Source organism: Centroberyx gerrardi, chromosome 1 (genome assembly GCF_048128805.1).
Source record: "Centroberyx gerrardi isolate f3 chromosome 1, fCenGer3.hap1.cur.20231027, whole genome shotgun sequence".
Taxonomy (NCBI): Eukaryota; Metazoa; Chordata; class Actinopteri; order Beryciformes; family Berycidae; genus Centroberyx; species Centroberyx gerrardi.
In genome coordinates this window covers 27645706-27657998 of record NC_135997.1, presented here as the reverse complement: position 1 = coordinate 27657998, position 12293 = coordinate 27645706, and the positions used below count along the sequence as shown (strand labels likewise).

The 12293-nt window shown below is 44.4% G+C and overlaps 1 protein-coding gene across 1 annotated transcript in view; it reads left to right on the top strand.

The window, feature by feature from the left end:
• lrrc49 (leucine rich repeat containing 49) overlaps positions 1–12293 on the top strand; it is a 44754-nt gene that overhangs the window by 24040 nt on the left and 8421 nt on the right. Inside the window, exons 9-11 of the mRNA XM_071897359.2 lie at positions 2050–2225; positions 3122–3217; positions 10989–11223. Coding sequence (XP_071753460.1) covers positions 2050–2225; positions 3122–3217; positions 10989–11223 — 507 coding nt within the window. The remainder of the gene's footprint in view (positions 1–2049; positions 2226–3121; positions 3218–10988; positions 11224–12293) is intronic.

Genomic DNA, 12293 nt, shown 5'->3' with positions numbered 1-12293 from the left:
TTGTCAAGGCTGTGCTTTAGGCCATAAGTGCACTTTTGGGATGCTAACCTACAATATCAGTTTTTCACCTGTATCAACACAGGTGATAATGCCCTTTGGACGTATTAGTTATTGTTAATGCATGGGGAAGGCTAGACAGCGTCCCCTGTGGTATCTGTGAAAGGGGTCTGAGTGCTGCTCTCCAATGACGAGTATACTTTATTACTTTAAATGCTCTGCGCTGTTCAGTCCTGTACAGGCCATTCATCTGTTCTGCATTAAATGTCGAAGTGGGGCTGATCAATGGGGCAGTTTTAATTCAGGTTCGTGGTGAAGAAACCCCAAAAAGAAGAACAAAACAAAGAACCTACCCGCCCCAGAAAGAAGAAAAGTAACTGCTCTATTTTGTGGCTTGGCTCCGACTTCAATGGTTTGAAAAGACACAAATGTTCCACATTTATAGGCAGTTATGTTTCATGGGGATTTGGGGCAATGGCGAACTTCTCAAAGAGCTTGAATCCAGGAAGGAAGGTTTCTCCCCCATTTTCTTTCTTCCTGACATTCCTCAGTTTACATTTTGGAGATGAGATTCTTTGAAAATGTCTAGTGGATTTTATAGAATATTTGATATCATCAAACTGGTGAAAGGTTTTCAATTGCAGTGTCAAGCAAGGTACTGATCTGCCACAGAGCACATAGCTAAATGTGTACTGTGTGTTACATGTGACCCTCTCTGTGTGTGTGCATGTGCATATGCATGTGCCCCTGCTGTGTCTGCTGCAGTGCTGGCTTTTGCTGAGAGACGGACCCGGCCTCTGCACGGAGCTGATTGTCTCACTGTAATCCAACTCCTGCTAATCCCTGTTGTTGAGAAAATGATATATTGAACGCTGCAACCCAGGGTTCATGACGGCGTAGGATTCACTATGGATTGATACTGGCTCACCCCTGCGTGGGGGAGTGGCACATTCCATACCTGAGCGTATCGAAACTAAACACGGGCCGGCGAAAAAGAAATGAAGAAGAGAAAGCAGCATTCTTCTCTGCTGCAGGGTGGGGATGTTACTGCTACCGCCGCTGCAGCCGGCCACAGTTAATAAACCTGATCAAAACGCTGCAGTAGCACAGAGGCAAAGGTACTGGAGCAGAGAGTAGGAAGTGAGCAGAGCTGTTTTGCTTGCTGACAACTCAGCCCCTTTTCACATAGACACAGAGCTTTAAAAGCCGCTATGTGTAGCATTATAACACCAATAAATAAATACCACATTATTTTTGAGTCGGTATAATAATGTTAAACAAACGAGACCATCGTCAAGAAGACTGGATTCATTCATTGATACACAGCATTTTACATTGTGTGCCTCCGGATCGGATTGCTTTACAGATCTGCTGGATTGCTTTATGTCACAAAGAGAAATTACTTTGCGGGACAAAACAGGAACCATTTTACTTTGCAAGTACTGCACAGCTTTACTCCAGCTCCACTATTCTAACTGCATAGTTTCAAATTCATGTTAACTTATCTTCTCAGACTGCATACTGGCTGTTATCAACGACTGTTAGTGGCTCTTACCCTTCTTCTTGCTCTTCAAAATAAAAGCAACATCCTCTTTGTGAAATGGAGCAGTAAGGTTTATGAGAAATGTGGTCTTAATTTTGAGAAACACAAAATGCTACACATAGCACCTTTAATGTTGTCCAACAGGTTAGTCCCAGTAGACATGGAATTTGTCTTAAGCTGTTTGGAGTTCAGAATGGTTGGCCAGTTAAAACAAACACAGTTATTTGCACATGCCATTTCATGAGATCCGCAGTTTGCCAGTAAAACAGAGTAGTTTTCATAGAGTCCTGCACATAATTTGCTTCAACAGCACACCATCACAAGCTCAAGTCTCAGAGACAAGCAAGGCAGGAGGCATAACTTTGCCTGCAGCCAAGTAGAGACAGACAGAGAGGTTTCATAAGCTTAGTGCTTGCCCTTTGTGTGCTCCACTCAGGAGAATTGTCACTTGAAACCTTCTCTGTCCTCTGTGTGTTTGTGTGTGTGTGTGTGTGTGTGTGTCCATCCAGGAGAAGCGGCGTCTGGCCATCCGTAATGCAGCGCAGCAGTGGGAGGGCGTCAGAGCCTGTCTGGAGCTGCCGCCACCGAACGGCGCCAAAGAAGAAGTCAGTCCAGAGAACAGCCCCGCCCACAGCCCCGCCCAGACCAATGGCCTCGCACAGGAGCCTTCTCCGGATGAACCCAGGTACACAATTTGTGGAAGTAAATGGGTCGTTGGCTGGCATGATACTAGCATTACATGGGACGAGTGTTCCTGTTTGGTCCGAAAAGAATCCTTGTTCCAATGCTGCTCTCGTGTGTTGTCTTAATCTCGCAGAGCCACACGTCAAACCACGGAGGTCTGGAGAAATTTAAACACAAAAGTTGGATAGAAAATGGCGGCAGTGCTGTTGTTATAATTCAAGACAGTCAGATTTCGCTAGGGCAGAGCCTGGCACAGTTGTTGCAGGAACAACAAGGAAGTTTCTACAGTTAGTTAGCTAGTGAAGCAAAACTTTACAAGCAGCACAGAATTTTCATCCATTTTCATCGTGTTTATTTAATTTACCTATAGAGTGTGTATATTAACTTGAATTTAATCGGTTAAGTAGCTAGCGCTGTAGCTAAGCTAACGATGTAAACTTTTTCTACCTGGGCAGAAAAACAAACCAGAGGTGCTGTTGCCGAGAGCTTGTGCAGGAATCCCATAAATTCAAACTCAGAGCCAACCAATCAATGCTGCCTTTGGCTCAGCGACGTCTTCCACATTATGACGAGAACTTTTCCAGTTGTTTGAGACAAAGGCGTGGCTACCCGAGATTAGGTGTTGTCTAGATCTGCATAATTTATGTATAGATACACACGGCCCATCCAGGCACTTGCAGGGTACAGCTAACTTAGTATTACCGCTCGAGAGCTCAGGGTTTTAGTGTTCCATGATGAACTAAATGCAGACTAAAATGATGTAGCTCAGATGGGAATCTGTGAACATGGCTTGAGTATGTACCTTACAGGCCTGTTTTCCCTGCTTAGCCCTGCATCTTAAATGATTTTGGAAAGTGTTGTTTGAACTGTGGCTGAGGTTTTTTGTTGTTTCATCAGGCGGGTAAGCCCAGGTTCAGGACCGGAGCGACTGACAGGGGGCAGTGAGAACAGACTCCGCACCAACAGCCGTCCCAACAGCCCACGAGATCCCAAGTAAGACATGATGAATGCATGTGCGCGCACACACACACACACACACACACACACACACACACACACACACACACACACACAGGGTTCAAAATTAACACCTGCCAAGCATAAAAGAAAATGTCTTTATATCAATTAGGGTCACCTGCCACTTTGGCCAGTAACTTTATGAGACAATAACATTTGAATGCTTTGGTTATATTGAGTTCTGTTGCAGTTTGTGATGAATTACAAACATGATCCATTGTATAAGTGAGTGAATTCACACATGCTACCTCATTCTAGGGGGCATATTTTGATGACATGTAATGTCATGTAATTAATGCAATTAATTAATTTGTCCAGTAAATATTATTCCTGACAGATCACACACACACACACACACACACACACACACACACACACAGACTACACACACTATGTGAAAAAACAGTGTTCTTTTATGGACACATGTGGCTTGCCACCTGGCCCTCTATCATGTTGACACCTTTTTCAAGCAACAATTAATTTCAGTTAAGCCTATATAATACTGTCTTGTTTGAGCACAAAGTAGATTCTCTTTCATTCTCTCAAGCGTCATCCATACCTGTCTGATAGATCAAAGACTAGCAACTTCTCACTACACCAGATAGAATTCCTAAAGATCATTTACACATGTTGAACTAGTGGCCTATACTGGTGTCCCTAAGGGCTTCTGTCCCTGAGTGCTAGCGTATCGGACATTGTCATTGTTCCAATGTTGTGGTGGTTAGTTTGTAAACTGTGATATACATGGCTGAACCCCTACCTGCTCCAAAGACATTCATCCAGGGTGAGGCTTGGCCATTTTCATTCCATTCTTGCCCTGCCAACCCCTTAGTATTATTCACATGGAGGAATCTCAATAGCAAAGTTTCTGGCAGCCGCACCACCCCTTTTTTTTCTTTATTTATAGGGTGGCAGGATGGCCTACATAGAGCAGGTAGAGAGATCATCCAATAGCCAGAAGGTTACACATTTGATCCGTGCAGCAGCTGGTGCATCAAACCCATGTCCAAATGTCCTTGAGCAAGACACTGAACCCCCTACCTGCTCCAGGGGCAAGGCTCTTCGCTGCCCTGCACTCTGAGCTCTCTGGTAAAATGCGTACATGCGTGAGTCAGAGAGATATGTGAAGACATTCTGTGATTCCACTGTGTGTAATATGCCGATTGAAGTGCTCTAAATCTGCTCTCGGTGCTGAGCCTAATGCGAGTGCAGTGCTCTGATATGCTCTCCTAGAGAGAATGTGGTCCAGGCCTGGGTGAGTTATGAGGGGGAGGGCTGAGATGAAAGTGGAGGCTGTGTCAAGGACTATTATTACATGTTTCAAAGACGGCTTTTCCTTCCTGCACCAGGATATGAAAATGTCCCCGAAGCGCAATCCCTCAATGGCAATGGCTTTCCTTTACAGGGTCTATTATAACTTCAATTGTGTCGCTAAACAGGTTATGGTCAGAAGCAGGACGCACGCGATTCTATCTACCAAACTCTTATGAGTTGAGAGAGATAAGTATTACTGTTTTTTGTATTGTATGACAAAATGGCAAGAGCCTTTAGACACTGGTTGGCCGCCAGTAGTTTGAAAGTTAGAGAAGTGAGGCTTGTGACTGGAAGTGTGCTGGCTCAAATCTCCAGGAATTGAATGAGTCATTGTCTTCTCCCGCAACAACTACCATTGAAGTTCCCTTGAGCAAGACACTAAACCCTCAGTTGCTCCAGCAGAGCAGCTCAGTAGCCAACAGTACACTGTAAAACCAGACAGATCCCAGGTGTGTGTCTGTGTGTGTGTGCGTATGTGTGATTGTGTGAAACCCTCCCTCCGTCTACAACTGCTCCCTCAGGCTGTTGCCGTAAATTAGAGTGTGTTCTTAGTCAACTTGTGGGTTATGTAGAAGGGTTATAATGCCACCACAATGTAGCCCAGGATACCAATCAGATAGCTGTTGAATACTATACTACTATAGAGCACATACTGAACAAAAATATACCATCCTCCCCCACGGAGAGTAAGAAGGGGCAGATGATGGATGAACTCATCTGTGGTTTTTGTGGCCTGAGAATCAGCACTCCTGACCCTCTATCCCATGACATCAGGGATCAGGTCCTCGGGAGTGTGAAGGCCCCATGAAATTTCACAATAACAGCGTGAGGGGGTTTTATTCTTTTGCACCCTGAAGAGATAGTCTATGGTTTGTTACAGTTCATCTATAATCCTGCTTCTCACAGACAGAATCTTGGTTGTTTCCCACATGCTGGGCAGCCAGTGGCTTGACCCGTGCCGTCCACACATCTGGATCTGGTCTGTGGGAGCCAAGGGAGTAGGGCGACCTGTTGTGTGTGTATGTATATGTGTGTGTTTTCCTGAGAGACAATCTGGGAATGCCCTCTATCCCCTCATCACTAAGCCTACCCCTGAGAACTTCCAGGCTTAGGTAAAACATAAAATTTTTGCCTGTTCCGCAGTTGTTTTATTTGGTCGTAGTACCGCAAAAATGTACTTATCTTCATATGTTGGCTATAGGGACCACTAAGTAACTAAAAGCACTTAAGTCTGGAAAAGTATGGACAATGTATTTGATCATTGCCAGGTCTTGAAAAATCTGGAAATGGACAAAAGTATGGGGGGAAAAGAGTTGTTTAGTTCCGATACACATATGACTACATATTTCATGTAGTTGTAGACCCAGTGGTATTTCATGAATTGTGATATTCATTGGTGTGAGATTGGTAAGAATTGTGATTAAATCTGGATATGGCGATAGCTTATGTTCCCTGACAGTGACCTTCTCATACATTGAAACCCTGTGAGACTGTCACTGCAGTAATCATATTTTTTATTTATTATTTCTATATTGCATTTAGTCTCCACAATTATTGAATGTACAATATTGGCATATTGGCAATATTAAAACATAGAACGCCCACTGTAGTTGGAAATGGCCAGTATTCAGAGACAGAGAGAGAGATGTGGACAGAGACAGAAAAAGATGCAAAAACTGCAGTAAAATAATTTTGTTCCTCAAATTGTTAAAAGTAATATTCATGATTAATAATCACAGTGGAACAAAATCTTGTGTATATCACAAGGGGTTATACAAAAAAGGTACATCAGAAAAAATGCTGTTGATCACAATTTTTTACAAAGTATATCAGAATATAGCCTGTGATTTGTGATTTATTTATTTAATAATGACAGTGCATATTAATGAACATTTAAATCCAAATGTAAATATGCCAGATTTAGCCACCAGGCTAATTTTCATCTGTTCGGTGTATCATGACCTTTAGAGAGACCTTCTTTTCAAATGCAGATGAATAGGGACAAAAATGAATCTGCTCCAATCAGTGTTTTAATGAAACCAATCCATTTTCAGAGAGCCAGGAGATTAAACAGCCTCTCTGGTATGTGGCCAGTTCAAGTCATGCACCTCATAATTTCAGAGCCCTTGTCAGGGCCGAATGGCACACACAGTGAGGCATGAACCTTGGCTAACCTCTCACAATTAGACTAAACCTTCAAAACTTTTACAATATATTTACAGTGTGAACGAATGAGCTGCGCCAATGTTACTTCCAAGTTCTCAATTTCATCTTTCCAGAGTGGGAGATGGTATGGATTGGCTGGAAGGGACTAAGGAAAACACATGATGTCATCTCTGGTAGGCATTAGCAGCTCCAGTTTGGTGAAAAATTAGAATGAGGGTGAATCTTGACAGAACATTTAGCATGATAGTGCCAAAGGTGCATGTGTTACTGGGAAATGCAATGGGACAATAGCTTGTTTCAGTGCCAAGCTGGTTTTGTGTGTGTTTGCGCATGTGTGTCTTTGTGTGTGTGTATTCTGTGACTGCAATACAAGCCCCAATTGTATTCCTTAGCGAACGGATGAAGATTTATTTTATCTCATTACCCCTGAGAGATGGATGTAGAGATGGAAGGGAGTGGGAGATTTATTACATAAAGATCCAATAGTGGGGTTGGTCGCTGTGTGAGGAGACAGCAATGCCCTTATTCTGTCTATACTTTCATATAAGTTGCTCTGAGATCCTAAGCAGGTGGACTAGCAAGCACATAAATCAATGGGTTATCTTCATGAGGGAGAGTTAGAAGTTTAGCAGGCCTGTGGAATGAGAGACACAATTTGTAACCGCCGCAGAGAAACACACTTCAGTAATCCACAAGACTCAACAGTCAATAAGCCCAACATCTGCATTGCGCCAAGAACTGCCGCTTCAACCATTTGTTTTCGCTTTTCATCAGAGAGAAATGATGAAAGGGTATCTTAAAATGACAGCCCACATAGCTATTATGTTTCACATGTGTCACTATCACGCAGTATTTAGGGAATTGGAGACATGTGTACACTATGAGACATTTCTTCGGGGGGATTAAGTTGTTCGGAGATGACAGACGTCTTTTTTTGAAACTCCTGTTGGATTAGCTTGAGATAGCCCTAATTGAATTTGTTTCAGAGACGAATAGGCTACAGCAGGATCCATTTAATCGCCACAGACTCCTCGTTCTGTCTTCCCTCCCTTCTTCACTTCCTCTGTCAGGGTTTGTTGCTGAGTTCATGTCAGGAGGGGATTCAGGGCCACCTGGCAGTCTTTCAAGTGTGATTACGGGGGAACAATACGTGACACAGCACAGAGTGTGTTGGTGGCACGCTTCCAGGCACACAGAAGTTACCGTTGCTCTTTACCTGACTTATCTGCATGTTACGCTCGATCTCCTGCGCCGCTGTCCAACTCCTCCTGATTTACTACCTTTGGCAGAGCCGCGTCTCGGAGGCGTAGCGTGTCCTGACGATGAAACTGCCTTGCAGTGACTGGCGCCTGCCCGTCTAGCGCTGGCCAAGGCCTATGTTTCGGCCCGGAGTTTCCAAGATGCGTGTGCTTGCCTTGCAACAGGACACATTAGGGCTTGGCAACTTTGGAAACTCTTCAATACTGATGCTGGTTTTGATACTTCAGATTAAACACTGGCTCTCAGTCAACATTGTTTCCGATTAAATATATGTACATCTCATTACCTGATAGAGTACTCATTGTCTAACATTTATACATGCCGCCTGCTTTTTCCAGCCACACTCCTCGCACGAATCCAACATTTTGAGGCTTTCTGATACCTTTTGATATCTATATCCCTGTTAAAAGTTGGGAGCGTACCACGGTACTTCTCTTCCGTAGCCAGCCCTTTTAGACACCATTTTCTAGCTCCCCTGCACACCCCAGCATGGTGAAAGCCCCCCTTACAGGATTCCACGACATTCCACGTCTGCCCCCGAGCATCAGACGTCCACCTCCTCTGAAACACGAGCCAGTTTGATTAAGACTGGCTTTAACACAGGCCACGTGGTAGGTCTCCCTACGGTAACGCGTACGAGTAATGTGTCCGGATAGAAGTGATGATGATTGAGTTGGACCTTCCCTGTCAGTCACCGGTTTCTTGGAAGAGATTCAGGCTGTATGTCAGGAATCATCTGGGGGCTGGGTTTAATTGGTGGATTGTTTTGTTAGGCTGTAGCTCTCCCAGAGGTTATTTTAAACTATGGGGCGAAATTGAGTTTTATTCAGTGGAGTATTACAGGCGCTAATGACTGAATTCTGAGGATTCTAAGCTCATGGCCTCAAAGTAGACACAGAGTAGGCCTATAGTTCACTGACACGCAAGCACGAGCGCGCATGTTGCCCCACAAATGCACACACACACAGGCACACACACACATAAGAAGTTTCCCAGAGGCCCAGCAGTCATGCTCTGACCGGCTCCTGCACTGCACCTCCTGAGGCTCCTGACCATCTCCTGAGGCTCCTGACCATTCACCTGTCTTTCACACAGCAATGAAAGGAACTGCAGGCCAAAGTGTGACCCTCCCAGCACATGATGTCAGTATTTTCTCACGTCCCTCCTCAGATTTGATGTAACAGGAGAGGACGACGTGGGCTCGCGGAATGCTCCTCCAGGGTTACTGCGTAATGATCACATACCAGCCATCTTCACTGTCATCCCTTTCCAATCACCTGGATCCAAAGCGTCCCCCCTCTCTCTCTTTGGGTCTCTACTCACCTAGGGCCTAATTTAGAAAAAGTTCTTGATTGCAAATGCTGCGCTTTCAATCAAATCCAATGTTAGTTACTGCGATGCATGGACAAAATTGATGTCAAAATGAATGGATTACCTTGAATTTAATTGAACTAATTTTTATCATATTCTCTGAAATGAACATAAAGTGGGATCTAGGACAAGATCAATAGCACATATATCAATAGCATAAAAGCAAATCTCACTGAATCCTCTACTTACAAAATATGAAATTTTAGAGGATGTAATTATCTGTGTTTTTTAAGCATTGACCTGTGAACATCAGGGAACATATTTCCTCAAAAATGGATACCTAACATTTTGCAATAAGTCCTGAAACCTTTTTGTAAATGAAGCACCTGAGCATCTATCCTGCAAAGCCCCTCAGGTTTAGGCTGAATAGCGGACTTCTCTCTCCATCACTCCTTCCTCTCTGTTTTCTCCCTGCTGTCTTTCCTTACCTGCACCAGTTCATCTATCTGGCCAGGGCTCTGATCTAATGTATCTCTCATTCGGAAGACGGCCTTTAATTCTCCAGAAAGTCTTTGGTTCCCTCGCCGCTGCTCAGATAGGAGAGGAAACTGTCTGTTCCTGTTCTCAGGTACTGAGAGGAGTCACCTCTGGGGGATCAGGCTTACTGTGTTTGCCACAAAGGTGGCCTTTTCAAACAGGCTTCAGTTACAGCACAGCCTCTCTCTGTCTCTGTTTCTCTGTCTCTGTATTTCCCTCTCTCTCTCTGCATCTCTCTTCCTTTCTTTCTCTCTTTCTCTGTCCCTGACTCTCTCTCTCTTTCTCTCTCTCTCACCTGACACACACACGCTCTCTCCCTAAAAATCGGTCTCAACAAGACTTCTTAGATTACGGCTCCATAATCAAAGGATTAGTCTTCCACCCGCTGCGTTTTTTCTCTTGCTGCGAGATTGGGAGGGTGTGAAATATGAATAGGGGTGATTAGTTTGTTGGCGGGCTGAACCCTAATGACCAGTGTTGAGTAGCGGGCGGCCCAGTAGCCATCTGATCCCCTGGTATGCCGAACGGTCCCCTGAGCGTCAGCAGACCCAGAAGGCCGAGCACACAGGCTCCGGCAGGGAGATTATGTCTCCCTGAGACTCGCCCAGATTCCCCACTCTCACGACTCCCTTATCAGGGAAGGGCACTTCCACTGTCGCAACGGAGAATGGAAAGCAATTAGGCAGCGATGGAAGACAAATGGCACATTGACTAGACCCACTGATTGTTCTGTAGCGACATTGCTGTTTTTCTCCCCTCGGCTCAATGCCTGCTTTTTCGAACGCATGTAAGCGAAGCAGTTTTGGCTAAAAGATATCCTTGTAAACCAGGTGATAGCGCCGTCTCAGAGGAGAGGGGTTGGCATCACTGTGGCTTATCCCCAGGCAGTCTTGTGATCCTAACAGGTGTAGATATGTGTATGTGTATGTGTGTGTGTGTGTGTGTGCTTAGACTGAAAAACTGGGTGCTGAAAGACTGAAAAACTGGGTTTGTAGCTCAATCAGACTCAAAGTTTTATAAAGCAATCAATTCTGAATCAGAAACAACAGAGGTGAGTCAATAAACACAGCAGACCAATATCAAAATGTTATCAGCACTGGTTCACAAAGTGTGTGTGTGTGTGTGTGTGTGTGTGTGTGTGTGTATGTGTGTTTTCCAGGCTCGTGGAGGCAGGGAGCGGCAGCGTTCAGAGCCTGTCCTTGTCTGACAGTCACCTGGCAGAGCTGGATGGGGACACCCTGCGTCTGTTCGGCCTCGGGGCCCTGGAGGCCCTGGAGAGGGGCTGGGGGGTCCAGACCGCCGGTGCTGTCACCGTCATAACCTTCCGCTACATCAACTTTGACGCCATTGTACCAACACTGCCACGCATAAGGGTCAAGTTCCCTAATCTATCGGTGAGAGCACTAGCCACAGACCATAATGAGCTGTGGGTGAGCCAACATGTGTGTGAGCCAACATTACATTCAGAATCAGCATCAGAATCACTATTTACCAACAATTTATCAACAACTTACATAGCAACACAGTACATACAGACATACACGATACAAGGACAATAGGACCTTACACACAGTTCAATGGGACAGTGTAAGACACGTGGTAAACAGTAGACTATTGACCTCCATATCACTCTACAAATATAATATTCCACAGTCAATAAGCATGTGACACATACCCAGTGTTTCTTACTATACAAGATACATACTGTATGTTTATAAGTTTGCTAAAGAAAGCCCTTGTATAATGCTACTATTATAAAGTCTTGTAGATCACTGATCAATGCAGTGTCAATGTTCATGTTGATTGTTGCTCAGTGACTTTTATAGATGTGCACAAAGAGGCCAGGCTAATCAGGAAAGATATGTTAGCAGGATACACACTTGTTCCTACTTGTAGATTTCCATCCCAGATTTTTTGTCCCCCACTATGAAATCAGGGAGGGACTATGGATCAGCCCTGGTTCGTATGTCCATCCGTTTGTCTGTTCGTTGATCACACTTAATATCTCAGACACCACTGATTTGATTTTGACAAAACTAGGGAAAATTATGCATCTCACCACTGCATTCCAGCATTCAAAATTATGCTAATTGGCCCAAGGGGGAACTACAATTACAGCTCAAAACAAGGTGACATATTTGTTACTGATTAGCCCAGACGGGGAGTTCATCATTTGTAGGGGACGACATGTTTACTGTTACCTTGTTACACTGTCTGTGAATCAAACCCATTTTGTACATATTTGACTCAACAAACTGGTTAAATGACTAACTTTAACATAACATATGCCATTTGGTGGACACTTTTATCCAAATCGCATACATTTTTTGAATGTGTGGCCCCAAGGGGACTCAAACTCCTAACCCCTGACAGTGTTAGCACCATGCTCAGCTCACTGAGCCACAGCCATAAACAGAGCACCGGTAGCATCGTTAGCGAGTTAGCTGTACCCTGCAAGCTCGCC